The sequence below is a fragment of the Hylobates moloch genome, unplaced genomic scaffold (genome assembly GCF_009828535.3).
Source record: "Hylobates moloch isolate HMO894 unplaced genomic scaffold, HMol_V3 SCAFFOLD_26, whole genome shotgun sequence".
NCBI lineage: Eukaryota > Metazoa > Chordata > Mammalia > Primates > Hylobatidae > Hylobates > Hylobates moloch.
This window is the reverse complement of record NW_026652301.1, coordinates 3,347,952-3,374,345: the sequence shown is the minus strand read 5'-3', so window position 1 is coordinate 3,374,345 and position 26,394 is coordinate 3,347,952. Positions and strand designations below refer to the sequence as shown.

The 26,394-nt window shown below is 36.2% G+C and overlaps 1 protein-coding gene across 6 annotated transcripts in view; it reads right to left on the bottom strand.

Moving 5' to 3' along the window:
- Window positions 1-4,074: 4,074 nt before the first annotated feature.
- Window positions 4,075-26,394, bottom strand: part of LOC116463123 (E3 ubiquitin-protein ligase SHPRH) — an 85,711-nt gene continuing 63,391 nt past the window's right edge. Inside the window, exons 26-31 of one of the 6 annotated variants that reach the window (XM_032146086.2) lie at window positions 19,933-20,025; window positions 19,204-19,290; window positions 18,263-18,441; window positions 13,093-13,173; window positions 6,507-6,612; window positions 4,119-4,202 (exon numbers count right to left, since the gene is read on the bottom strand). In XM_032146086.2, coding sequence (XP_032001977.1) covers window positions 4,167-4,202; window positions 6,507-6,612; window positions 13,093-13,173; window positions 18,263-18,441; window positions 19,204-19,290; window positions 19,933-20,025 — 582 coding nt within the window. In that variant the 3' untranslated portion in view covers window positions 4,119-4,166. Of the gene's footprint in view, window positions 4,203-5,334; window positions 6,613-8,916; window positions 11,636-13,092; window positions 13,174-18,262; window positions 18,442-19,203; window positions 19,291-19,932; window positions 20,026-26,394 lie in introns of those variants that run through there. The other 5 variants (XM_058434464.1, XM_032146085.2, XM_058434465.1 and 2 more) reach the window with 5 other exon arrangements.

The following is a 26,394-nucleotide window of genomic DNA, read 5'->3' as shown; positions in this document are numbered from 1 at the left end:
TTGGCTTATGCCAGTGGTTCTTGATTTAAGCCCCAGGAGATATTGGAAATTTCTGGAAACATTTTTGGTTGTCAAAGCTTGGGGGTGGAGTGTGTTTCTGGCATCTAATGGGTAGAGGCCAGGGATGCTGCTCAATCTTATAATGCATAGGACAGGCCCCAGAAGAAAGAACTCCTGGCCCCAAATGTCAATCAGTAGTGCTGAGGTTGAGAATTCTTGACTTAGGCCATAGCCATTCCACAGCTCAAATCACAGTTGCATTCCTTTAGCTGAACCTTATAGTTCAGTTTTCTACTCAATATTTGAATGCTGAAGGAAGACTGGCCCTCTAGGGTTGTATTTCTAGAACAGGGAGAATGTAGTACTTTGAGGTTGCATGCTTTAGAATTAGTCATTATGTGAGTTGGAAGATCATTTGATTCTTTATTAGAAGTTAGCAGGTGTGCCAGATTAGACCTTCACCCAAAAATGTCATGAGGCTTAATGAGAGATTTTTAAAAGGTAATAGTTATCTTTGTTTCATGTTTAACAACTTTATGCATTGTCTGGTCATTCCAGCTCCACAGAAAGCTCTTCCGTTGAGTTTCAATTACAGCCCGCAATTCCAGATGCTACAACATTTTAACTGTGGCTGCCAGATATCAGTAAGATTCACAGTCCTGGAGTACAACATTCTTTACAATGTGTGCTTCATATTTTGAAGACCATCTGTCTCATTTTCGTCTATAATTGGCTCTGCCGAAGTTTTGCATGCCAAATGATATTTTTTAAAATAAGCTTTTGTGCTACTTTAAAAATGTTTCGAAAATATCTTCGAGATACAATTCACACACCATGAAATTCAGCTATTTAAAGTGTACAAGTCAATGGTTTTTAGTAGATTCACAAAGTTGTGCAACTATCACTACAGTCTAAATTTAGAACACTTTCATTACTCCATAAAGAAACCCCATGCCCATTAGCAGTCACTCCAGTTCCTCTCCTAGTCCTGGGCAAACACTAATGTAATTTCTGTCTCTAAAGATTTGCCTGTTCTTACGAGGAGTGGTGGTGTACACCTGTAGTCCCAGCTACTTGAGGAGGCCAAGGCAGGAGGATCGTTAAAGCCCAGGAGTTTGAGGCTGCAGTGAATTATGATACTGCTACTGCACTCCCATCTGAGTGACAGAGTGAGAACCCATCTCTAAAAAAAATAAAGATTTGCCTATTCTAGACATTTCTTATAAACAGAAATACACAGTATTTTGGGACTGTTTTTTTTTCACTTAGCATGTTTTTAAGGTTCATCCATGCTGTAGCATGTATAATATTTCATTTCTTTTTTGTCCAAATCATATTCCATTATAAGTATAACCATATTTGATTTATCCATTTATCATTTGATAGGCATCTGGGTTGTTTCCACATTTGCCTACTATAAATAATGCTGCTATAAATATTCACATACAGGTTTTTCTATGAACACGTTTTCATTTATCTCCATTATTATTATAGGCTGAACTGTGGCTCCACCAAATTCATAATTTGAAGTCCCAACCCCTAGTATCTCAGGATGTAACTGTATTTAAAGATAAGGTGTGTATAGAGGTGGTTATGCTAAAGTAAAGCTGCTAGGATGGGGACTCTAATCCCGTATGAATAGTGTCCTTATAAAAAGCCATCAGGGGCCTGTCCGCACAGGGAAAGACCACATGAGGACACAGAAAACAGCCATCTGCAAGAAAGGAGAGAGATCTTAGAAGAAAACAGACCTGCCAGCACTGTAATCTTCAACTGCCAGCCCCCAAAACTGTAAGAAATAAATTTCTGTTGTTTAATTTACTCAGTCAGTGGTATTTTGTTACGGCAGCTCTAGCAGACTATTATAGGTATATACCTAGGAGTAGAAATGTTGGGTTAAGTGGTAACTCCATTTAACACTCCAGGGACCTGCCAGACCGTTCATATGAGTTTTTGTATGAATATATGTTTTATTTTCTCTTAAGTACATAGGAGTGGCATAGCTGCTAGGTGTATATTTAACTATTTAAGACATGGATAAATGGTTTTCCAAAGCAGCTGTACCATTTTACATTCCTACCAGCAATGTTTGAGGGTTCCAATTTTCCGTATCCTTAACAAAACTTGTTATTGTCTATCTTTTGACTATAGTTTGAGGACTAAGCTCTGATTTTTATCTTGCCCAAATTCCTACCTAAGGGTCCTGGAGAGTCATTTCCTACAAACCATGGATCCTTATCAGATGGCTTTTATTTGACCATGTATATTGTGGCCTGCTTTTCAATCCGACTCTGGCGTAACATTATGAGACAAGGAAAAAATATTTAGCCCCAAAATATATTTCCTTGCCATGCCTTAAAATTGCCCTGCAAAGTCTCTTGTGGGAAAAAATCCACATCCCATAGAAAATCCCTTTCCCCTTTTGTTTTCCTTCCTTTCTTTGCAGATTCAGTGGATAATCAACTAAGAGCTAGGCAACCTTTTAGATCTGATAAGAAACATTTTACAACCTACCGTCTCTCTGAAGTCTGCTATCTGAGAGATTCCTCTGAACAATAAAACTGGTTCTCCACAATCCTTTATCTTTAACCTGAACATTCCTTTCTATTGATCCCGTCTTTAGACAAATTCAACCAATTGTCCACCAGAAAATGTTTAAATTTACCTATAGCCTGGAAGGCCCCACTTTGAGTTGTCTCGCCTTTCTGAACCAAAGCAATGTATTTCTTAAATGTATTTGATTGATGTTTCATGCCTCTCTAAAATATATAAAACCAAGCTGCACCCTGACCACCTTGGGCACATGTTCTCAGGACCACCTGAAGGCTGTGTCACGGGCATGGTTGCTCATATTTGACTCAGAATAAATCTCTTCAAATATTTTACAGAGTTTGACTCTTTTCATCGACAAGTCATGTGGTGTAAAGTGATAGCTCATCGTTTTTTAATAGACTTTATTTTCTAGAGCAGTTTTAGGTTCACAGCAAAATTGAGCATAAAGTACATAGAGTTCTCATATACCCCTGCCTCCCCCCAACCCCATGCACCCCATGCACAACCTTTCCTACTATCAATATCCCACATCACAGTTGTACATTTGTTTCAAATTATGACACATCATTATCCAAAGTCCATAGTTTATATTAGGGTCCATTTTTGGTGTTGTACATTCTATGGGTCCAGCGTAGTAGCATACAGAAGGCTCACTGTCCTAAAAATCCCGTTTTGTTTATTCATTCCTTCCTCCTCTCCAAACCTTCATATTTCGGTTTTGATATCTACTTTCCCAGCTGCTAAAGCTGTTGATCATCTTTTCATGTGCTTATTGGTCACTTACATATTATCTTCTTTGGAAAAATGTCTATTCAAATCCTTTGCCCAGTTTTAAATTGGGTTATTTGTCTTTCTGTTGTTGAATATCACTGCTTTTTAAGGTTGAGTTTGCTCCCTGCCAAGGAGGAAAACCCATGACTTTTGTCTACTATGAGAAAAACACTAATACTTTATTATTCTGGAGAATGGCTTCCTCAGCAAATTCACTGTTCCTTTCTACTTGAGATTCACTAAATGTTAATGAAGCCACTTTGTGGTTTTGGAGCAGAGCCATCATTTTTCTTGGCAGCCAGATTTATAGGACTCCAAAAGAAACAACCAGCATTAGGCAATATTAAATGAAATTTGGAGATAAAAGCTAATCAGTGTGTATAACAATTACTGATATCAAAATCAAGGAATAAGAATCAAATAGCACTTCTTACTGTTCATGGACTTCAAAAGATTTATATGAATTTGGTACTATTAAAACTTCCTCTAAATTTAAATATGAAACAGATGGGAATAATACAGTTACATGAGAAATATTAGTCATTTCTCAGTGCTTATGAGCTGGGTCCCTTGGGTGGACAGTATTTGTGCAAATGTTTTAGTAACTACATGACTCTGCTCTGTTGTGAGCCATAGTTATCATATTTTTATTTATTCTAACCAGTTAAACTACTATTTACTGAACACCCACTGCCTCTTGTAATGAAGTCATTAAATTCTTTGATACATTTTAAAAAAGAAATAGCTGCTTTTTCTCTGTTTACTAACTTTAAAAAAATAAAAGAAAATAACATCCCCCATCCCTCCTTGTATTTCTTCGTTGGCTGAAGATATTCTGGAACTTAACACCATATATTTTGGGAGAAAGAAAAACAAACCTAAAACAGAAAATACCATAGTTATTTAAATATAGGACTTAAAATCTTGAAGTTTATCTGCACTTAAAAAAATTCCTTCCTTTTCTTAAAAATTTTCAGAAAGGATTTCACTATCTCCTTTGATAGTTTATTCTGCATTCTAAAACTCTCTTTTCTCATGGATAATCAAAACCAATCCTATAGGCGTCTCTTCCGTTTTCAGTAGAAAAGGTGACTAGTGGCCGGGTGCAGTGGCTCATGCCTGTAATCCCAGCACTTTGGGAGGCCAAGGCAGGTGGATCTCTTGAGGTCAGGAGTTCGAGACCAGCCTGGCCAACATGGTGAAACCCCGTGTTTACTAAAAATACAAACGTTATCTGGGCATGGTGGTGGATGCCTGTAATGCCAGCTACTCGGGAGGCTGAGGCAGGAGAATCACTGTAATACCAGCACTTTGGGAGGCCAAGGCAGGTGGACCTCCTGAGGTCAGGAGTTCGAGACCAGCCTGGCCAACATGGTGAAACCCCGTGTTTACTAAAAATACAAACATTATCTGGGCATGGTGGTGGGTGCCTGTAATGCCAGCTACTCAGGAGGCTGAGGCAGGAGAATCGCTGGAACCTGGGAGTCGGAGGTTGCGGTGAGCCAAGATCGCACCATTGCACTCCAGCCTGGGTAACGAGTGAAACTCTATCTCAAAAAAAAAAAAAAAAAAAGAAAATGTGACTAGCTTCCCTCCACCATCTTGATATAATGATGAAATTCTTCACGCCTTCTCTAGCCCAATGAGGGAGAAAACAAACATGAAAATACTGGAAGACACAAGACTAAGTACTAACATTTGTTGACAGTATTAATTTTCTCAATGTTTAGGTTTCTGAAAATAGAACATTTACTGTTGACTTTTTCCCTCATGTTAGCAGGTGTATCTCCAAACATTCTAGAAACTTCATGACAGAATAAATTATTATTAAGCCTAAGTTAGGTGCTTTATCTACTTTTTGACTGAAAAAATTGAAACATGGAATAAATTCATTATTTAACATTAACATGTCTACATTTCCTCTGCAAAATTCTTGACCCATAACTGCAAATTTTAAGATTAAAAATGCAGGCTGAGTGCAGTGGCTCATGCCTGTAATCTTAGCACTTTGGGAGGTTGAGGCAGGAGGATCACTTGAGCCCAGGAGTTTGAGACTAGCCTGAGCAACATGGAGAAACCCTGTCTCTACGAAAACTACAAAAATCATCCTAGTGTGGTGGCATGTGCCTGTAGTTCCAGATACCTGGGAGACTGAGGTGGGAAGATCACCAGACCCTGGGAGGCTGAAGCTGCAGTGAGTCATGATCATGCCACTGCATTCCAACCTGGGCAACACAGTGAGATCTTGTCTCAAAGCAAGCCTGGCACGTAATGAGTATAAATTAGAAACTATATAAAATACATACATTAGAAAATATAATAAGTTAATGTATAAAATAGAAAATATACTTTTTTGGTTAAAACAAAATGATGTGAGGTTATGAAGAAATTGTATAATTTCTTAATTGGCTTTGAAAGCAATTTCAGGCATCCTAAAAGAGTTTTGAGTGATGAAAACATAACTAGAATAAAAGCTTCTCACATTCATAAGAGCAACAATTACTTCTCTTCCAGTGATCTCCAACTTATTTAATTACATTATCTCACCAATAAAAGGTTTGTGCAACTATATATCCAGTGCATATTTATTTAAAATGTAAATAGGTTATTAGCTATTTCTATTTTAAAGCATGCATAAATTATAGTTGGAGTAAAGCAATGTAAAATATTGTGTTTTTACTTACTAATGGGACAGAATCTTTTTGCTGTTATTAAAACATAGTTTTTTAAAATTTTTAAATAAAAACAGGCTATTGAATATATTTCATTATTTAAATTCTTTGTTGTTTGTATTAGTCCATTTTCATACTCTTATGAAGAAATCCCCAAGACTGGGTAATTTATAACGAAAAAGAGGTTGAATTCACTTACAGTTCCACATGGCTGGGGAGGCCTCACAATTAGGGTGGAAGATGGAGGAGCAAAGGCATGTCTCACATGGTGGCAGGCAAGAGAGTGTGTTGTGTATGTTGTTTTTGTTGACACATATGAAGAAAATCCTAAGGCCCTTCAGACTCCTTGGTCTTGGAGATCCCTAAGGACCACACTTGGAAACTGATGGTCTATGGCAATGGGTCCTTTTAGCCCTTGAATCCCTTTAAGAATCTGACAAACAATATGAAACTGTCTCTAGGAAGCTGCTGGAAGGTACACATCTTGGGAGTTTGCCCTTTGAAGCTCACCTGTGGACCTTTATTCCCTCCATAAGTCCACTGACTCCGGTTAGGAATGCTTGGTCTGATAAGCGTCCTTTTTATGTAATGGTGGATAAACTGCTTTTTCCAATACCTACACATACAGTTTCAAAACCAAGGAGGAAATAAGATTGAAAAAAAGGAAGTAAGAAATAATGGAAGAAACGAATGGAAAAAAAGAGAGAATTAAAAGGTGGTTTACTGTAATCCCAGCACGTTGGGAGGCCGAGGCAGGTGGATCGCTTGAACCCAGGAGTTTGAGACCAGCCTGGGCAACATAGCGAAACGCTGTCTCTACAAAAAATTAACCAGCTGTGGTGGTGCATGTCTGTAGTACCAGCTACCTGGGAGGCTGAGGTGGGGAGATCACCTCAGCCTGAGAAGTTGAGGCTGCAGTGAGCTGTCATGGCACCACTACACTTCACCCTGGGTAACAGAGACTGTGTCTCAAAAGAGAGAAAAAAAAAAAAAAAAAAAAAAGGTGGTTTACTCAGTAGAGATCTTTATCTTGCTTGAAAGGCCAAAGCCATTTTAAGAAGGAAACTTGCTAAATCTTCTCCTGTATGCGTAAATAGTAATCCCTTAAAAATAAATCACTGCATAAATGAGATGACTGCTTGTGTCAGCATCAACAACTTATTAAAACGACAGAAGTGCCTCTTACAGAGGTGTAAAGTATTTATTTGCACCCTATCATGCTGGCAGAAAACCTGGGAAGGCAAATCTGAGTGCAGGGTAGAAAATGGTCAGTTTCACAATATAAACATTAACATGATTATAATTACGGACTTGAGAAGTGAAAAGCACTGGGGAAGTTTTAGGTAAATACAGCATTCCACACTGATGCTTTCACAGTTTAATAGCGGAATCACTTATAAACATTCTGATAAAGATCAGAAACTAAAATGCATTCCTGTTTAAAACACAGATTTGCATTTACCAAAGAAGACATAATTCTGTGACAAAGGAAAAATACACTCAACATTATCAACAGGCAATGATGCTCTCAGTCAATGGAAATTTTTACAAAGGCTCTGGAAAAATAACTGGAGATAGCAGTTGTTTGATTATGGGAAGGCAAGAGATCAGAAGAGGGATGAGGTGCCTGACGGTTCTGGGTAAAGAATTAGGGACATGATGCAGTAAATGTTGATTAAATAGTCTTGGCAGAAAATGACCACAGGTAATTTCAGTAAGTATATCCTAAATAAATAATAAAATGTGCAGAAACGATTTCTAAGGAAATTTGAGCACAAATGTTTTGCTCATTAGAACACTGGAAGGGTCAGTAATCAGAACTGTGCGCATATACAAATCACAGGTCTGGGAAGATCCCATAGGTCGAAAATGTGTCCTTGGACAAATCGCTCCTCTAATAGGCTATCTATGGGGGTGTGGAGCATTAAGAGCAGGTTTACTGGAGAGACAAAGATAACAATAGGGTTTGGAAAGGCAGACCATTTAAAAAAGGCGATTTTTTGGTAAGCAGAGAAAAAGTTATTGATTTTAATAATAGTAGTCATCTGTACAAAGATCATTATACAGATAATGGAGGCTTTTTTTTTAATTTCTATTTTGCAGGAAAAGAAGCATAAGCTGCTATAAAAATTTAGTTTCAAGATAACAAAGTCAGTCCCCAAAAATCAGTATTGAGTCACTGACATTAAATGATGAAGATACAAGGATGGTGTGGGGACCTTTACTCTTCAAAGATGAGCTATACATGCCCCTGAAAGGCTGTCTGAAGGCAGGGGAAGGCTGGAGATGGCAACTTTGGCCTCTGCCAAGTCCTCGTGCTATTTTTTGTATGTGATACTATCTGTTTTGTAACTCAGAGGCAACACCACATACCTAGCATAAGGCTTGAACTCCCTTTGGGGTTATCAATTACTTACATAGCCTTCCTCTAAGGGAAGGCTTGCAAGTGGTTCATATTCGACCCTTCCATGTGATAAGCATTCATGTGGGCTTCACAGTGTAACAGAGGTACACAGAGATTCTTGTAAACAGAAAATTTTATAAAACTGTTAACTGATCTCACTTTGAAGAAGTCTTACTGACTAGATGTCCTTTATCAGAGTAGACAGGCTTAAAACGCATTGCTTGTACTATACTGTTGTAATGCATTTTTTGTTTTTCCATTGGTTTTTAATTCATGTAATTGGTTTACATTCATTTTTTGTTTTACATTCCATTTTTGCATTTGTATGCCAGTTAAAAATTACGAAATGGCACATTGTGGGATTTTGTTTAGCTAAATTCTAGAAAAATTGAAAGACACCTTTTATTCAACTTAAGCCTGAGGTTATTCAGCTTGGTGATCTCTGCATTTTTGAAAGGTTATCTTGTCGTTTAATAAATATAAATAACTTAAGCACATTGGAAGAGCTATTAAATGAGAGCAGGAGATTAAAAAGACATGATTTCTTACTTTATCCACCTAAAACGTTGGTGATTAATCTTGCATTGTTAAATTCAGTTCCTAAATATTTAAGTAAGTAGTTGGTTTGATCATTATTTGTAAAGTATTAGTAACATGATTCCAGATGAGTTTACTAGAACTAAAAAGATACATACAACGTAAAGTGCATATACCTAACTTCATACCCTTTTTGCTTCAAACCCAGATAGCTCTACTATGTTTATTGCAGCGTCAACATTTCTCTTTGTATGTGACCTGAGCTGAGTAAGCCATGCATTCAGTTTTAGGAATTGTTATCTTTCATATCACATGAACAACAAACTAAAAATCTTAACATGATAATTCAACATTTAAGTTTAATGACTGGGGCTATTCTAACAATTGCGGCTATCTCATTTTGTCTCATTGGTTTATTAGCATAGCACCCATTTAAGAACAACTACTTCTAAACAGTAATATTTCAGAGGCTATAAAATAATAGAGGAAGAAAACTTAAAAAAATCCTTTGTTTGCACCTAAGAAAATGTGAGGATCAGATTTGTATTTGTTTTGAACAATTGGAAACTGTCACAATTGTTTTTAAGATGTAACAAATGTATATAAAATATGGGATTCTGTAGTATTAGCCATTTTGATATCTTTTGTTGAAAGAAAAAACCAAAAAACCCCACATGTTCTAAGGCTCAGAAATCAAAGAATTCCACAATTTTCATTTCCACTAAAATATTTATTTAATTGATATCTTACGGAAATAAATAAAAACAGTTTTTGTCTAATACAGATAGGTTTTTTTATATATATGTAATTTGATTTTACAAAATTGAAGCATATCAAATTGTTTTCTCTAAAACATAGCTCAGAAAGGAATAGTAGAAAACAAACACAAAGAAATACTGAAATAGTCTCATTTTTAAATTATAAGCATGGGCCTTCTGAATCTCAGCATGACATGTTATTAGTAAAAGAATGTAAGATATGGAGTCAGGGGACCTGGGCTCCACTGTTTACTTGCTACATGTCCTAAGAAAGTTTCAATATATCTGAACTTCAGTTCTCTACCTTTAAAACAGGAAAGATATTAATTATATCAACTTCACAAGATTGTTGGGCAAATTAAACACGTAAATGTACAAGAAAGCTCTTTTTAATATGTAAAGAGCTATAAAATTAACAGTTTGATTTAATTTCATATAAAAGAATCAATGGATACCTCCTTTTAACTGAAGAATAAGCACCAAAAGCATGTGTGTGTTTTCTTCAGTTGAATTACATCACTCTATAAACCTAGAGTAAGAAAATGCACCTTAACTGAGCACCAAAGCCTCTCGGACAAATGGGATCCAGGGAATGGTTCTATGAGTTTTCCAGGCAGCTAACTGGGAGCTAGTAAGTCCTGAGGGTCAAAGAGGGTCCTTTAAAACTCTGAAGGCTCAAAGAAAAGGAAGCCAAACAAGAACATTTGTATTACATCAAATGGCTAGGATATAACAAGCTACTCCTTATTCAGCAATTTCAAAGTCCATTAATTCCTCACAGAAGAAGAAACACTTGGTTATTATCACTTGCAACGATTTGCTTATGTGAACATGGCATTCTCTTGTTCAAAAGGTCAAAGACTCATGCTTAAGGGAGGAACAACTGGAGTGAAATAACAACTCTACCATGAATTCAGGTATCACTGGCTAAAAAGTCTAGTTACACAAGAACATGGGAAAGAAAAAGAATCCAAGACATCAGTATAATAATGATTAAAAAAAAAAAACCCTGCCATATTTCCATGTTATAATAAAACAAAATCATAAAAACTGCAATATTTACAGATACATCAATCTTATAACATATAAAAACTTTAACAATAAGAAAAATTAAGAGTAGGGAAAGCAGATAATTTTAAGGTAATCATTAATACATTAAAAAAATCTATTTGGAGTTAACTGTTTACACTAACACCACTTTTTACACATAATAGAAATATGAATATTTTCATTGTTTTTGTTTTCAGTAGCAAGATGCAGAAGAAAGAAATAACTGTCTAACATTAACTTTTTGTAAGGAGTTGTATTACTGCAAAATTACTAGGTGTAAAGTTATGGTATAAGCCTACTCAAAAAATGGGTTAATATAATTCACCATCTACTTAAAATATTACTAACAAGATATTGGTGAATCATGTGCTAAAGATACTGAAGGCCCTTCCAAAACTGAGATCTATGTTTGTTGAATATACCAGGTCATATAAAACTAGACTAGCTTACTTTCTTATTCCAACTCTTTTTGTGACTGATCTTATCATAAGAAAAGTACACATTACCTCTCTTAATTCCCTTGCATCGTCAGATATAGATACTATTTGGGACAAAAAAATAAATGTTTTATTAGGAGTGTAAAATTAAAAATCTTTATAGATCTTTTGGAAACAGTATATTGAAAAGGACTCAATAAGTACTAGGCCACTGTACAACCAGAACAAGAAACAAATTCATTCAACTAGGAACAGTGTTGACTGTTATCTACTGGGTTTTTAAAACTTGTAACTTTGCTCTACAGCTACGAAAGTTTATTAATACACTAAAGTCCATGGAATGAATCAAGTGTAGTTCATTCAAGCTCTTCAGTTTCTTTGGTAAATAGGTCTGCCAGGTCAGCCACAGTCAAGACGGAGGCCTCTGAATGCTTTGCTGATGAGTTCGTGTGACTGCAAGGTTTTCCAAACGAGCACAGTCAGTAAGAAACCCCAAGCCATCAGCAATTATATTTGTAGTAATACGAACTAGACACATATTGTTTCTTAAGTTTTTGTAATTGGGCTATAAGAAACTCCCAGAGGAAAGCAAGTGATAAGATCATTGCCATACCTTGTCGAAGTGAAGATTTCTATATATTACTTTTAGGGTTTGTCAAAGTGTTTTTTCTCTGTGCAATTAATAGAACAAAGAATAAAACCCTTGACTACTGCTACTAAGGCTCTCACCTTACAAATTACCTTCTTACCGCCTGAAGTTAATTTGTTTCAAGAGAATTTCAAACAACTCATAACTGCTATTTTATTAAAACAACCTAAATAAAAATCACTGAAGTCTGATACACAAGGAAAACAAGAACTTTAAAAAGCCTTCATGTTTTAGGTAAAAAGACTCTTGTGGAAGCCTCTTTCCTTCCCAGAAACCATCAATGGAAGAAAATTTCTAGTTTCAAATTGCTTCTTTGCTATGTGACAATCCCTTCTAAGGCAATAATCTCTTCCTTGGGTACCTTCCAATCCTACCTACCTCCTAAAGATGTAGAAAGATTTGTTTTCAAAAAGATTTAAATAAATTATAGCATAAATATTAGAAAGTTCTATGATTCCAGAGTCAAGCTTTTAAAATTAAGACTGGTTTAGTCTCTCTGCTTTTGTTCTGTCTTTGGATTGACACCACAATTAACCTTAAGAAGTTTTTTTTTTGAGACACAGACTCGTTCTGTTGCCCAGGCTGGAGTGCAGTGGCACAATTTTGGCTCACTGCAACCTCCACCTCCAGGGTTCAAGTGATTCTCCTGCCTCAGCCTCCTGAGTAGCTAAGACCATGGTGCGTGTCACTATGCCTGGCTAATTTTTGTGTTTTTAGTAGAGACGGAGTTTCACCATGTTGGCCAGGCTGGTTTCGAACTCCCAACCTCAGGTTATCCACCTGCCTCGGACTCCCAAAGTGCACGGTTTACAGGTGTGAGCCACTGTGCCCAGCCAACCAGTCAAATTTTAAAGTGTGAGCCACTGTGCCCAGCCAACCAGTCAAATTTTAAAGTCCAGATATTTCTATCTGCACATGACTAACAAGTGTGATGCAGAAAGTAGCAATACGACTTTAGTTTATACATATGAGACTAAGGCTTATGTCAGGCATAAAGATATATTTTGTTTAGAAAGTGATCCAATGTGGCAAAGAAATGTAGGATAGTTTATGTTTACATGTTACAATTAATAAATTAATTCAAATATACAAAGTCTGGAGCACTGACTGGGAAACAGTGAAGAGGAAAAACGTCAGACTTTGCTTTTAAAAACGTATTTGTGTTATATTTTTCGTCATCATCTAAGTGAAGAAGTTCCAAAGATACAAACTTTTAACAGGAAAACCTTCCACCTTCTACTTGTGGTAAATTATTACCTACCTCCTCTCAGCAGTTTTCAGCATCGCCTGCATTCTTTCTTCTATTGTTGCTTTAATTAAGAATCTGTGTACAATAGTAGGTCTAAAAGGTACAGAAGAATTTAAAGCTTAAAAACATAGTAAAACAAATCAGTACAAACCGACTTCACATTTTATATGCTATATTCATCAGTCAGTTGGTGCCCACTTGTGGCAGGTGCTGGGAGGGGTTCAGCAGCGAATAAAATGAACTATTTAATCTCCATGAGCTGACATTCTAATGAGAGACAGTCAATAAACACATAAAGGAGTAAGACAGTTTCAGGTAAATATAATGCCAGGAGGAGGCTGACATGCAAACTGAAACAACAGTGATGGGAATGAGGCCAGTAGGCAAAGGAGTAGTAGGAAGAACATCCAAACAGAAGAAACAGCACATACATGCACAGTCCCCGGGAAGGGAATATGCCTGGAACATGCCTAACATGTTCAAGAGGCCAAAAGAAGGCTAGCATGGCAGAAGCATCCTGTAAGCGAGGGAGAGAGGTGAAAATAAGGGTGGAGAGGTGTGCAGGGGCCAGGTCACACAGGGCCTTCCAGGATGTGACCAAGCATTTGAATTTTATCGTGGTTATAATGGGAAGCCCTTGGTGGGTTTGTATGCATGATTTGATGTATACCTGACTGTACTTTAGAAATCTCTTTGGCAACCGTGTGGAGGATGTACTTCTTGTTCAGCAAGAAGAGCATCAGAGAAGCCAGTTAAGAAGTTCTGTAGTCATCTGGGTAAGTAAAAGTGGATGCACTATGGTTGTGTCAGTGGAGATAGCAGTCAAGTAGATTTGGAATATCTTTTGGAGGTAGAGCTAACAAAACTCAAAAGATGACTGGCATGTGCGACGTGAAAAGAAAAATACAGAAGAGTCCTAGATTTCTGATCTGGGCAGGAACAGATGACAGTGCCACATTATAAGATGGGGAAAGCTCAGGGTGGGAGTGAGAGCGCAGAAGCAACACAGTTTTGTTTTGTCCATGTGAAACCTATCAGATACCTATTAGGTATCCAAGGTGAGTGCAGAGATATGTGTGCAGAGCTAGAACTGGATATATGCACCTGGGACAGGAACTATATGGGCATGTCTGGGCTGGGGGATATATACCTGAGAGTCATCAACCTGTAAAAGCTATCTAAAGCCCTAAGACTGGAAAAATTCACTGAAGGGGTGTAGACAAAGAACCCTCAGACCACTGGCAAGAAGTAGGTCACTAAAAATGTTATAAGCCTCACTTCAGTGATATGGTGGGGAGAAAAATCAACCAGACAGGTTGACAGAGAATGGGGGATAAAAAAGTAGAGATGGAGGTAGGATGTATCAGAGTGTTTTTTTCTTTCTAAAGATGGATAATATTAAGACATATTTATGGGGTAATATATGACAGATTGAGTATCCCTAATCCAAAAACCCAAAATCCAAAACTTTTTGAGTGCCAATGTGACAAGTGGAGAATTCAACACCTGACTTCACGTGATGAGTCACAGTCAAAACACATTAAAAACTTGGTTTTGTGCACAAAATTATTTAAAATATTATATAAAATCACCTTCAGGCTATCAGTAGAAGTTGTATATGAAACATAAATAAATTTCATGTTTAGACTGGGGTTTCATTCCTAAGATATCTCACTATGTATATGCAAATATTCTAAAATCTGAAAAAATCCTAAAGGCAAAACACTTGAAGCATTTCAGTTAAGGGATGCTCAACCTGTACAAGGGAAATGTACACCTGTCCTTGAAAAATGAGAAGGAATGGAGTCCAGGAAAAATGAATGGATGGCTTTTGAAAGAAAAGGGACACTTCTGCTGTAATAAAAGGGAAGGCACATGAGGTACTTTCCTGCTTATTACTGGATGACATATCCATGCTCCTGCCTACTACCAACCCCTTCCTCCACTTCAGTGTTCAATCCCATATCCTCTTGCCTACTCAAGGGCATTGTCCAGCATTCTCCCTGTTCTCCTCCTTCACTAGTTTTTGTTGTCTCTAATGAATCATTCTCTTACTAATTCTCCCATTTGAAAGGGAAAACAAAAACCTCTCTCGATCTCATTCTCTTCCTTTTCTCTGCAACGAAACTCCTCAAAATACTAGCCTTACCAGCCACACAGAAGCAGCAGTGCACTGTGGTTAAAGCTTGTACTGTGAAGGCAGAATGGCTGTGCTTGAAATCTGCCACCGCTTCTACTAGTTGTCTGACCATGGGCAAGTTACCTAACCTCTCTTTGTTATACAAATATTTGTTAAATAAGAAATACACAAAATCCCATTTTCTCCACAACTAAAGTCAGCCTGTCACCTCTACCACTTAAACTGGTTTTGATCTCCATGTTGCTAAATCTAATGATCAATTCTCAATCCTTATCTTCCTTGACATTTTTCATAGCACTTGAAACAGGTGACCATAACCTCTTCTTTGAGGTACATTTTTTACTTGGTTCCTAGGACACCCCTGTCTTCTGGTTTCTTCCTAACTCACTGCTTGATCTTTATCTGTTACCTTTGCTGAACAGTTGAACTTTGGTGCCCTGGAGTTCAGTCCATGGTCCTCTATCTAAACTCTATCTCTATCTAAACTCACCCCTAGGTAATCTCATTCAGTCTCGTGACTTAATGGACTTGTACATCTAGTTACAGAATAGAAATCTCCATTAGGATGTCTGTTCTTCTCTTACCAAATCTGCTCTACCCTGTAGACTTCTCCAGCTCAGCTGAAGGTTACTTCATCCTTCTAGTTGTCCAAGCCAAAACCCATGGTGTTATCCTTGACCCTCTCACACCCCATGTCTAGTCTGTCCAAAAGTACTATCAGTTTTATCTTCAAAATATATCCAGAACCTGACCACTCCTCACCATGTGCACTGCTACTGCCATGGTCAGGTCACCTTCAGCTCTCACCAGGATGATTGCAATAGCTTCCAAGACTCTCCCTGCTTCTACTCTCCCTTGCTCCCCTTCACTCCCACCCCATCACAGCACTCAGAATGATTCTTTTAATACTTTAGTGAGATATGCCAAGCCTCTGTTCAAAGCCTTCCAATGGCTCCCGATTTCACACAGGGCAAAAGCACCGTCCTCACAGTGGCTTCCTGGGCCCAATGTAATCCCTCTCCCCACTGAGCCAACTCACTTCAACTCCTGCTTCTCTCCCTTTTAGCAACTGTAGCTCCTTGCTATTCTTCTAACATACTATACTCCTGACTTGGGGCCTTCGCACCGAAAGCTCTGTTTACTTGAACATTCTTTCACAAGATAGCTGCATGACTAACTTTCCCATTTTCCCATTTCTTTCAAGTCTTTGCTTAGACCTTCTCAATAAGACCTTGCAAGCCTTCCTGCCCAAACACTGCACTCTTACTTCCTCACCCTGCTCTACTTTTCCAGTTCCTAACATAGTCTAGATTGTACTTATGTTTATTGTTTACCACCTTTCTGTCTACCAACCCCGTTACAGCTAGAATTGCACTCCATGAGGACATCTCATGTTCCTAGAACAGGGCCTGGCACACAGAAGATACTCAATAAAAATCTACCAAGAAGTATGTGAGTACTGATGCAGGCAGACTGTTCAAGTTGATGATGGAAAGATGAGGTACTTCTAATCTGATTGTATATGTTTCCCCTGTATGAGGCAAGATCGCCATGGGGAGTAGGAAGACAGACTTAAGACAGACTCCTCAGAAAGCAGAAAAAAACATACTGACTTGGGAGGCACAGTAAGATTGTTGGGTAATGCTGAATGGCCTTTTGGACTTGTGGTTTTAAATATGAGACTAGTCCAGCCTATGCTTTAAAAGAACATTGGTAGGACAAAAAATCAATATTTAAAAACACAGAAGAAAACCAACAAAAAACAAGTAAGACATGACTGCATTTTAAATGCCACTTGGTGGTATGTTAGAACAAGCCCGCATTTATTAGTTACTTTGCCCTATTTGTTAAGAGGTTTAATAAACATGTCTCTTTCCTGTTTACAAGTAAGCCCTTTATTTTCTCTCCCCGCTACTTCTTATGGGGCAGTCTCCATTTCTGAGTATGACAGAGAAGACTTCATCTCCTGCCAATGATCTCTTTCTCATACTTTATACTGCAACAATTCCAAACTCCTTACAGTCCCTAGAAATGTCATGTCATTTCCCACCATTGTATTTTTGCATATATAACTCTCTTTGGCTGTGTGAATACCCTTTTCCAGCCAACTTTGAAATAATTATTCCTTCAAGACTCAACATCATAAAGTCTTTCCTGGCTCTGTAGGGCCCAAGTGATCATTACCTTCTTTCGTTAACACAGTCCTTTTATTATTATACTTTTGCACATTCTACCCCAACACTTTAAGTCATGCTTCCTGTACTACACAGTGACCTCCTTGGGGAAATAAATTATGTATCATTCAATTTGAATCTTCAGTATTTAGAATAATGCCTGACATACAGTAGGTGCTCAATAATTATTGATTTAATAAGTGCTTATTATGGATGTGTGTTTTTCTTCTTTTTTAAACATCAAAGACTTCTAACATCCAGAAGGTAATACAGTTAGCAGGCCTTATCAAACTGTCTATTCTCATATATGAATAAGGGTAATACATGCCATATAATAATATTCACTATTAGGTTTGCTTTGGGCCTTAAACTGAATCTAATGATCTCTTGGAGCTGACCTAGGGGGTGTCTTTTCCTAAGGTTAAGAATTTTAAAAGGAGCCATTTATTTTCAGTCATGTACAAGGTATGTCTTCTTTTAAACATGGGACTACTTTAGACAATCAAAACTCCATTCTCCTCAAAGGCATGATGGATGCCTTCAACTTTGTAGCTGTCGTAAGTATTTCTAACAAGCTTTTTTTTGGAGAAAGTGATAAGGTTTTTGTGGGAGGGAAGAAAAAAATTGGGGACAATTTGGGGGTTTGCTTCTTGGAGACAAGGGAGGGTTGGAAATCTCATGCCTTTTAATTAAATAATTAAAAAGTTATAAATAAGTTATAAAATAATTAAATAACTAAAAAATGTAGTATCTAAGGAAATAATTAAAAACAAGTAGGCTATGATGAACATAAATGAAGAGTTTAAATACTGATTTGGTTTCTCAGAAAACTGAAGCAAATGTGACTGATTCTAATTTTAGTCCTTACTTTGTCTGTCCAATTCGGTGCACCCTCCCTATGGCCTGAAGCTCATGGGCAGGGTTCAATATGGGCTCCACCAAGAGAACATGAGTTGCTTCAATGATAGTTAATCCATTAGAACCTGTGTGCAGGGGCAGCAGCAAAATATTGATTTGGGGATCACGTTTAAATGCTGAAAGGTTCTCCTAAAAAAGAAAGGTACATTTTAATTTTAGCTGGATCAGTTAAAATAAGAGCAGTATGTAATAGCTCAATTTAAAGATGTCTAATGCTATCTATTACTATTGTGAAAGGTAATAGCTAAGAAACTTAAATGCAAAATTACCAACTTTAGAAAATGTAAACTTGTCGCTTGATTTTAATTATGAAGAAAAGTATCATATAAGCTCCCTTGTTCTTCATAATATCCAGAGGAATCACAAGACAGATGCATGTGATGCATGCAAATTAAACTACATGAGGTTAGAAGAAAAGGAGAGAAAGAGAAAGAATGTGCTAGAGTGAGTGTGAGATAAGAGACATGAATCTGCTAAATTTTCATTTGGTCTCTGTGTGTGCCCGAGGTCATACGCCTGTCACTGTGCTGAGAATGATGTAAGGATAATTGTGACCACATGCAGTTCTGCCTGACAGTGACTTTAGAACCTAATCCTTGGGGTGCGAGGCCCCTGTCCATTCAAAAGGTGTATCATAGGCAATCTTTTCCTGTACTAAAAAAAAAAAGAACCTCAAGTTGGGAGATCTTTAAAAAACCAATGGTCTTGTTATATACTGAAAATACCCAGAGTCTCTGCTTTTAGATGTTCACTTTATAATTAATCAAGAACTCAGACCCTGTTTATGTGGCTTATATGGCACGAGACAATAAATGTAAGTAGGCTAGTTAACAGCAGTTTAAATTTGCAACTGTAACTACTACAAAAACCAGGAGTAAAATCTTAACATACCTGAAATGTCTTAACACGACTGATTTGTGCAAATTCCATGTTGTTGTCAGTGAGAGCTTTTGAAATAATATCTAATACATCTTGCCACTAGAACACATAAACAATAAGAAAACCAATATTTATATGTAGCCTTTATCTAAGGGTATCTGAAAAGGAAATAAATCAAAACGACTTTTACACTGGAGTTAAGCAAATAAAACCAAAACCAAAACCCTCAAATGTAGTACCATCAATATTATTTAGCTCTGTCTGAAACAGTGATTTTGTTTTTTGTTTTTTGTTTTTTTTTTTTTTTTTTTGCATCAAATGCTAGTTTTGAAAATGGAATTAAGATAAACAAACAGTAGAAAATACATAATGGAGTGCATACCAGAATATAGTTACTTAGTTTTCTAAAATGAAAACTAGGGGTTTTACTCAACACTTTATTCAGTAGATTTTCTTTTTTTAACCCAGATTCTTGTGAAATGAGACTTTCAAGGTCAGAAATTCCAATTTTAAAAATATTAAACTAAGAAAATCCTTAAATGAAACTAATAAAAAATCATGAAATGTAGCTATACAAATTGCCTTGTGAAGCATCATCACATTTCTCTAAAAATAATTCTATCATATGGATTTGGGAAAAAAAATCTAAGAGTAAACATTAAAAATTAGTTCTCAGCTGTAACTGATTAGAAAGGGAAAATCAGTTCAAGTTAATATTGAAGATGAAAATGTTGATTATACCGTTGAGAAAACGAGTGCTTTGGCCCCTGGATCTCTAAGCTGTATTTTCATCAGAGTTCTGACCACAGCTTCCACTTTTGTAGAATGGCTGCCCTTTGAACACACACAAAAAATACACATTACTACTAAATAAAATCTAGTTAAGAACAGAAAAGAAAAGCAATATAAAGTACTTTTTATCAAAACTATAAATGCATCAAAACAAATTATCAGGTGCATATGTGTTTACTCTTTTTCATTTTGTGTTTGCTGAAATTTTCTTTAGCCTTGAAATGTAGAAGTCATTAAATTTACACCCAGACATTTGAATGTAAAAGCATGCCAGAAAGTCATTAAGTGCTATGACCCTGAACATAAGATCTTTCAGTTAAGTAGTCAGGTTTTATAGTTACAAAATTTTGTTACATTAGATTAGCAGAAATGATATTTTAAAACACTCTTCATTTATTCTCTCTTTCTTCAGATATTATGTCATTAGAAATGTTAAGAATACTATGAATCAAAACTCCCAATGTAAGCAAACAGTGAAGGATCCAACCAATGGAGAATGTTTTCTTGCAAGGGTATTACCAAAAACAACGACAGAGGTACAAATGATGCTCACTTAGAATGAGGCAGATTCATACAAAGCTAGACACTTAAAACTGTGTGTTTTTTTCTTTTTGCATCTTCCATAACCATTTCTATCAGATGAGGATGAAAGTGAAAAAATGATTTTTAAAATGGAGAAATAAGAAAATGAGGAAAATAGTGCAAGTATTTCTGTAGCCCTCAATGAGAAAGTTTTCATTCTGGAGTGCTGTCGGAGATGGTATGACAGAGAAATTAAGGTTATGGGATTTTGAATGAGACAAATTTAAGTTCAACTCACAGTTCTACAACTCACTAGTTATAGTTTCTAATCCTTTGTTTCCTCATCTGTCAAATAGGGCTGAATGATAATAATATCTCTTTCCAAAGGTGGCTGTGATGATTAAATGAGGAAATGTATACAAAGTATTTAGCCTAACATCTGGTAAGGAGTAAACACTCAAGAACTTATTATCTTTCTGAGATATTAAATATGAGCACTATAATGACCTAGATTATATCACAAGGGGGGGCAGATTTAACCAAAAAGAAGGAAAAATATTTCCACAGCAGCATAAACCCTCTCCCTCAATCCTCTCAACACACATTTACATGAAGAAACATTCAAAGGTAAAAATGTAAACAAAACAAGAAAGAAAGCTGTACTAATTTTAAGCCAGCAAGATAGAATAATGGAAAAAGTTTTAAAATCCTCATGCTAAAATCATGATTCTACACTTATTTTCTCTGGATATGTAGACTTTCAAGTATACTTGCAAGATTAGAAATGTACTACAAAGAACCTATTTCAGTCTAATAATTATCTCAAACAGGAGCGAAGAGAAAATAGGAAATTAGTGTAAAGGTGATCATTTCAGAATTTAGACAAAAACATCCATGTTCCTTGCAAGGTCTTACTTTTAAAACGATTTCAAGTGAAATACCAGGAAAACTATGAATCCTTCCACCGATTAATTTGTTTCTTACTAAAAGTTCAAAAAAAAAGTAGAATAAATTTTTTATAATCAACATTTCTAGTACTGTAGTGCCAACTCTATGTAGGAAAAGAACAGAGCATTTGCTTTTATCAAAGACTGGCCAGTTCAGTGGTAGCGCTCAATGATCCCTTCCAAACGCTACAGTTCTGAACCATTCCGTCCCAGTCTAGTTACTTCCTACTTTCCTAGCAGAATATGTTAGGCTACAAAACAAGTCTGAAAACAAAATCAAGACTGAAATTACATCAAGTATCTTCTCTGACAATGGAATGAAACTAGAAACCCATAATAGGAGGAATTTTGGAAAATTAACAAAAATATAGAAATTAAATAACATGCTCTTGAACATTTATTGGGTCAATGAAGCAATTAAAAGGAAAAATTAAAAATCTCTTGAGACAAATGAAAATGGAAATACAACATAACAAAAGGTATGAGAATTCAGCAAAAGCAGTTCTAATAATGAAGCTTATAGAAATAAACAACTACATAAAAAAAGAGAAATGTTCCAAATAAACAACTAATGTTGCACCACAAGGAACTGGAAAAAGAAGAGCAAAGTAAGCCAAAAGTCAGCAGAAGGAAGGATATAATAAAAATCAGAGCAGGAATAAATGAAATAGAGATCAGAAAAAAAAAATACAGAAAAGACTAATGAAATTCTTAGTTATTTGAAAACATGAACACAATGGACAACCCTTTAGGTAGACTAAGAAAAAATAAGAGTGAAATTAAAAAAATTATAAATGAAAGAAGAGACATTAAAACTGATGCCACAGAAATACAGAGAATCATAAGAGACTTAAGAACAACTATACACCAAGAAATCAGAAAATCTAGAAGAAATGGATAAATTCCCAGAAACATACAATCTACCAAGACTGAATCACAAAGAAACAGAAAATCTGAACAGATCAGTATGTAGTAAGGAGATTGAGTCAGTAATAAAAAGTCTCCCGTCAAAGAAAATAGGAACTAGTGGTTTCACTGGTAAAGTTAAACAATCATTTAAAGAAGAACTAATACCAATCTTTCTTGAACTTTTGTAAAAAACTGAAGAGAAAATATTCTTAATTCATTTTACAAGACCAGAAGTACTCTGATATCAAAGTCAGACAAGAACACTATAAGAAAAGAAAATTACAGGCCAGTGTCTCTGATGAAAACATGCAAAAATCCTCAACAAAATACTAGGAAGCCAAATTCCACAACACATTAAAAGGGATCACTCACCATGATCAACAGGGATTTATCTCTGGCATGCAAGGATGGTTTAACGTATGCAAACCAATAAATGTGATACACCACAGAATAAAGGAAAAAAAATGATCATCTCAATATATGCAGAAAAAATATCTGATAAAATTCAACATACTTTAATAAACTCTCAACAACTTAGGTATAGAAGGAATGTACCTCAACACAGTAAAGGCCATAAATGACAAGCCTAGCAGCTAGCATCATACTCAATGGTGAAAAGCTGAAAGCTTTTCCTTTAAGATCAGCAAAACACAAATGCCCACTCTTGCCACTGCTATTCAACATAGTATTGGAAGTCTTAGCTAGAGCAATTAGGCAAGGAAAAGAAATAAAAGGCATTCAAATTGCAAAGGAGGAAGTTAAAGTGTTTGCAGATGACATGATCTTATATATACAAAATCCTAAAGATTCCACCAAAAATCTGTTAAAAGAAATGAATTTAGTGAAGTTTCAGGATACAAACGAAATGCAAAAATCAATAGCATTTCTATACCTAACAATCAATTATCCAAAAAGGACATCAAGAAAACATATTTTATAATGTCATAAAAAATGCTTAGGAGTAAATTTAATCAAGGTGAGAGATCTGTACACTGAAAACTATGAAACATTAATAAAAAAATTAAAGAGAACACAAATGGAAAGACATATGTTCATGAACTGAATAGTTACATAAATATTAACTAACACAATCTATAGATTCAATGCAATCCCTATTAAAATTCTGATGACATTTTTCACAGAAATAGTGCTATGATTTGAGTTTGTCCTCAGCAATACTCATGCTGAAATTTGATACCCAGCATGGAGGTTTTGGGAGGTGGGTCCTAGTAGCAGGTGTTTTGAGTCATGGGGGTGATCCTTCATGAATGACTTGGTGCCATTCTCTTGGTAGTGAGTAAATTCTCTCTTGTGCAAGATGAATTGGCTCCTGTGAGGGCAGGCTGTTATAACGTCTTCCTCCTTTTTGTTGCTCTCTCTTTGTACCTGTCTACTACCCCTATGACCTCCGCCATGTTATCATGCAACAAGGAAGCCCTCACCAGAAGGGCCATCTCCTTGAACTTCCCTGCCTAAAGAAAAAGGAATTAAATAATCCTCTTTTCTTTTTCTTTTTGAGACAGGGTCTTGTGCTGTTGCCCTGGTTGGAGTGCAGTGGTGTAATTACAGCTCACTGCAGCCCTGAACTCCTGGGCACAAGTGATCCTCTCACCTTAGTCTCCCGAGTAGCTGGGACTACAGGTGTGCACCACCACACCTGGCTACTTTTAATTTTTTTTTTGGTAAAGAGAGAGTCTTATTATGTTGCCCAGGCTGGTCTTGAACTCCGGGCCTCGAGTGATCCTCCTGCCTTGGCCTCCCAAGGCACTGAAATTATAGGCTTGAGTCACTGCATCTGGCCATAACTCCTTTTATTTATAAATTACCCAGTCTCAAATATTCTGTTATGGCAACATAAAACAGACAAAGAAAAATAGAAAAAACAATTCTAAAACTCATATGGAACCACAAAAGACCTTGGATAACCAAAGCAATCTTGAGCAAGAAGCTAGAGATATCACACTCCCTGATTCTAAAACACATTATAAAACTACAGTAATAAAAGTAGTATGCTACTGAAATAAAAACAGACATACAGACCAATGGAACAGGAGAGAAAGCCCAGAAATAAACCCACACATACACAGTCAACCAATCTTTAACAAAGATAAGAAGATCACACAATGGGGAAAAAACAGTCTCTTCAATAAACTGTGCTGAAAGAACTAGTTATCCACATGCAAAAGAATAAAACTGGACCCTTATCTCACCGCATATACAAAAATCATCTCAAAATGGATTAAAGACTTAAATATAAGACCCAAAACTACAAAGTACTTGACAATGATCTTGGTAAAGACTTTTTGGATATGACCCAAAAAATATGGGCAAGAAAAGCAAAAAGATAAATAGGATTGCATTAAAGTAACAAGCTTCTGCACAGCAAAGGAAATAATCAACAAAGACAATCTACAGCAAAGGAGAAAATATCTGCATACCACACATGTGATAAGGAGTTATTATCCAAAATATACCAGAACTCAAACAACTCAACAGCAAGAAAACAACCTGAGTAAAAAGTGGGCAAAGGACCTGAAAAGATATTACTCAAAAGAAGACATACAAATAGGTAACAGGTATAGGAAAAGGTGCTCAACGACCCTAATCATCAGGGAAATACAAATTAAAACCACACTGAGATACACCACCTCATTCCTGTTAGAATGACTATTATAAAAAAGACAAGAGATAAGTATTGGTGAGAAGGTGGAGGAAAAGGAAACCCTTGTACACTATTGGTGGGAATACAAATTAGTAGAGCCATTTTGGAAAACAGTAAAGAGGTTTCTCAATACATTAAAAATAGAACTACCACACAATCCAGCAGTTCTATTTCTGGGTATATATCCAGGGGAAATTAAATCAGCATGTGGAAGAGGTATCTGCAATCTCAAGTTAATTTCAGCATTATTCACAGTAGCCAAGACATGGAATCAATTTAAGTGTCCATCCACTGATGAATAAATTTTAAAACAGGTTATATGTACACCATGGACTATGTTTTTACCTGACAGTAAATCAATCCTGTCAGGTGAGATAACATCTATGTATCTGAAAGACGCTATGCTAACCTGAAATAAGCCAGGCACAGAAAAGACAGATACTGCATGATCTCACTTATATGTGACATCTAAACACATTTAACTCACAGAAGCAGAAAGCAGAATGGTGGTTACCAGAGGCTGGAGTTTGTGGGGGAAGGGAGTGGGTTAAATGGTACAAAGTTTTAGTTAGAAGGAACAGATCTAAAGATCTATTATACAGCATGGTGACTACAGTACATAATAATGTATTGTATACTGTTGTCCCTCGGTATCCATGGGGAGTTCTAGGATCCCCATTGGATATCAAGATCTGCAGATGCTAAGTGCCTTACATAAAATGATAGTATTTACATATAGCCTACACACATCCTTCTGTATGCTTTAAAATCATCTCTGTATTACTTATAATACTTAATACAATATAAATCTTATGTAAATTATTATAGTGTCTTAAAAATTTTTTTTTAAATATGTTGTATTGTGATTTTTTATTGTTGCTGGGTTTTTCTTGAGTATTTTTTATCCGTGGTTAACTGAATCTGCTGATGCAGAATCTGCAAATGTGGGGGGCCAACTATACTTGAAAACTGCTAAGAAGGCAGATTTTAAATGTTCTTATCACAAAAATTGGTTAAGTATGTGAAGTGATGGATATGTTAATTAGCTTGATTCAATCCTTCCATAATATCTACATATATTAAAACATCATGTTGTATACTACCATAAATATATACAATATTTCATTTGACAGTTAACAAAGAACCATATGAGGAACTGGATATACAAAGATGAAAAAATACACTCCCTTGTCTCCAAATACATAACACTCTAATGCGTGTTACAGAATATGGAGAAAAACATAAAAGGATGGTTTATCTGCTGGTTTGGCAGTTGAAATGAATGTTTTATACTGCCTTAATGAGCACTACATACATTCTACTGCTCTTTTTCATGTTTCTTCTATCTTAAATATGTAAATAAACTTGGGT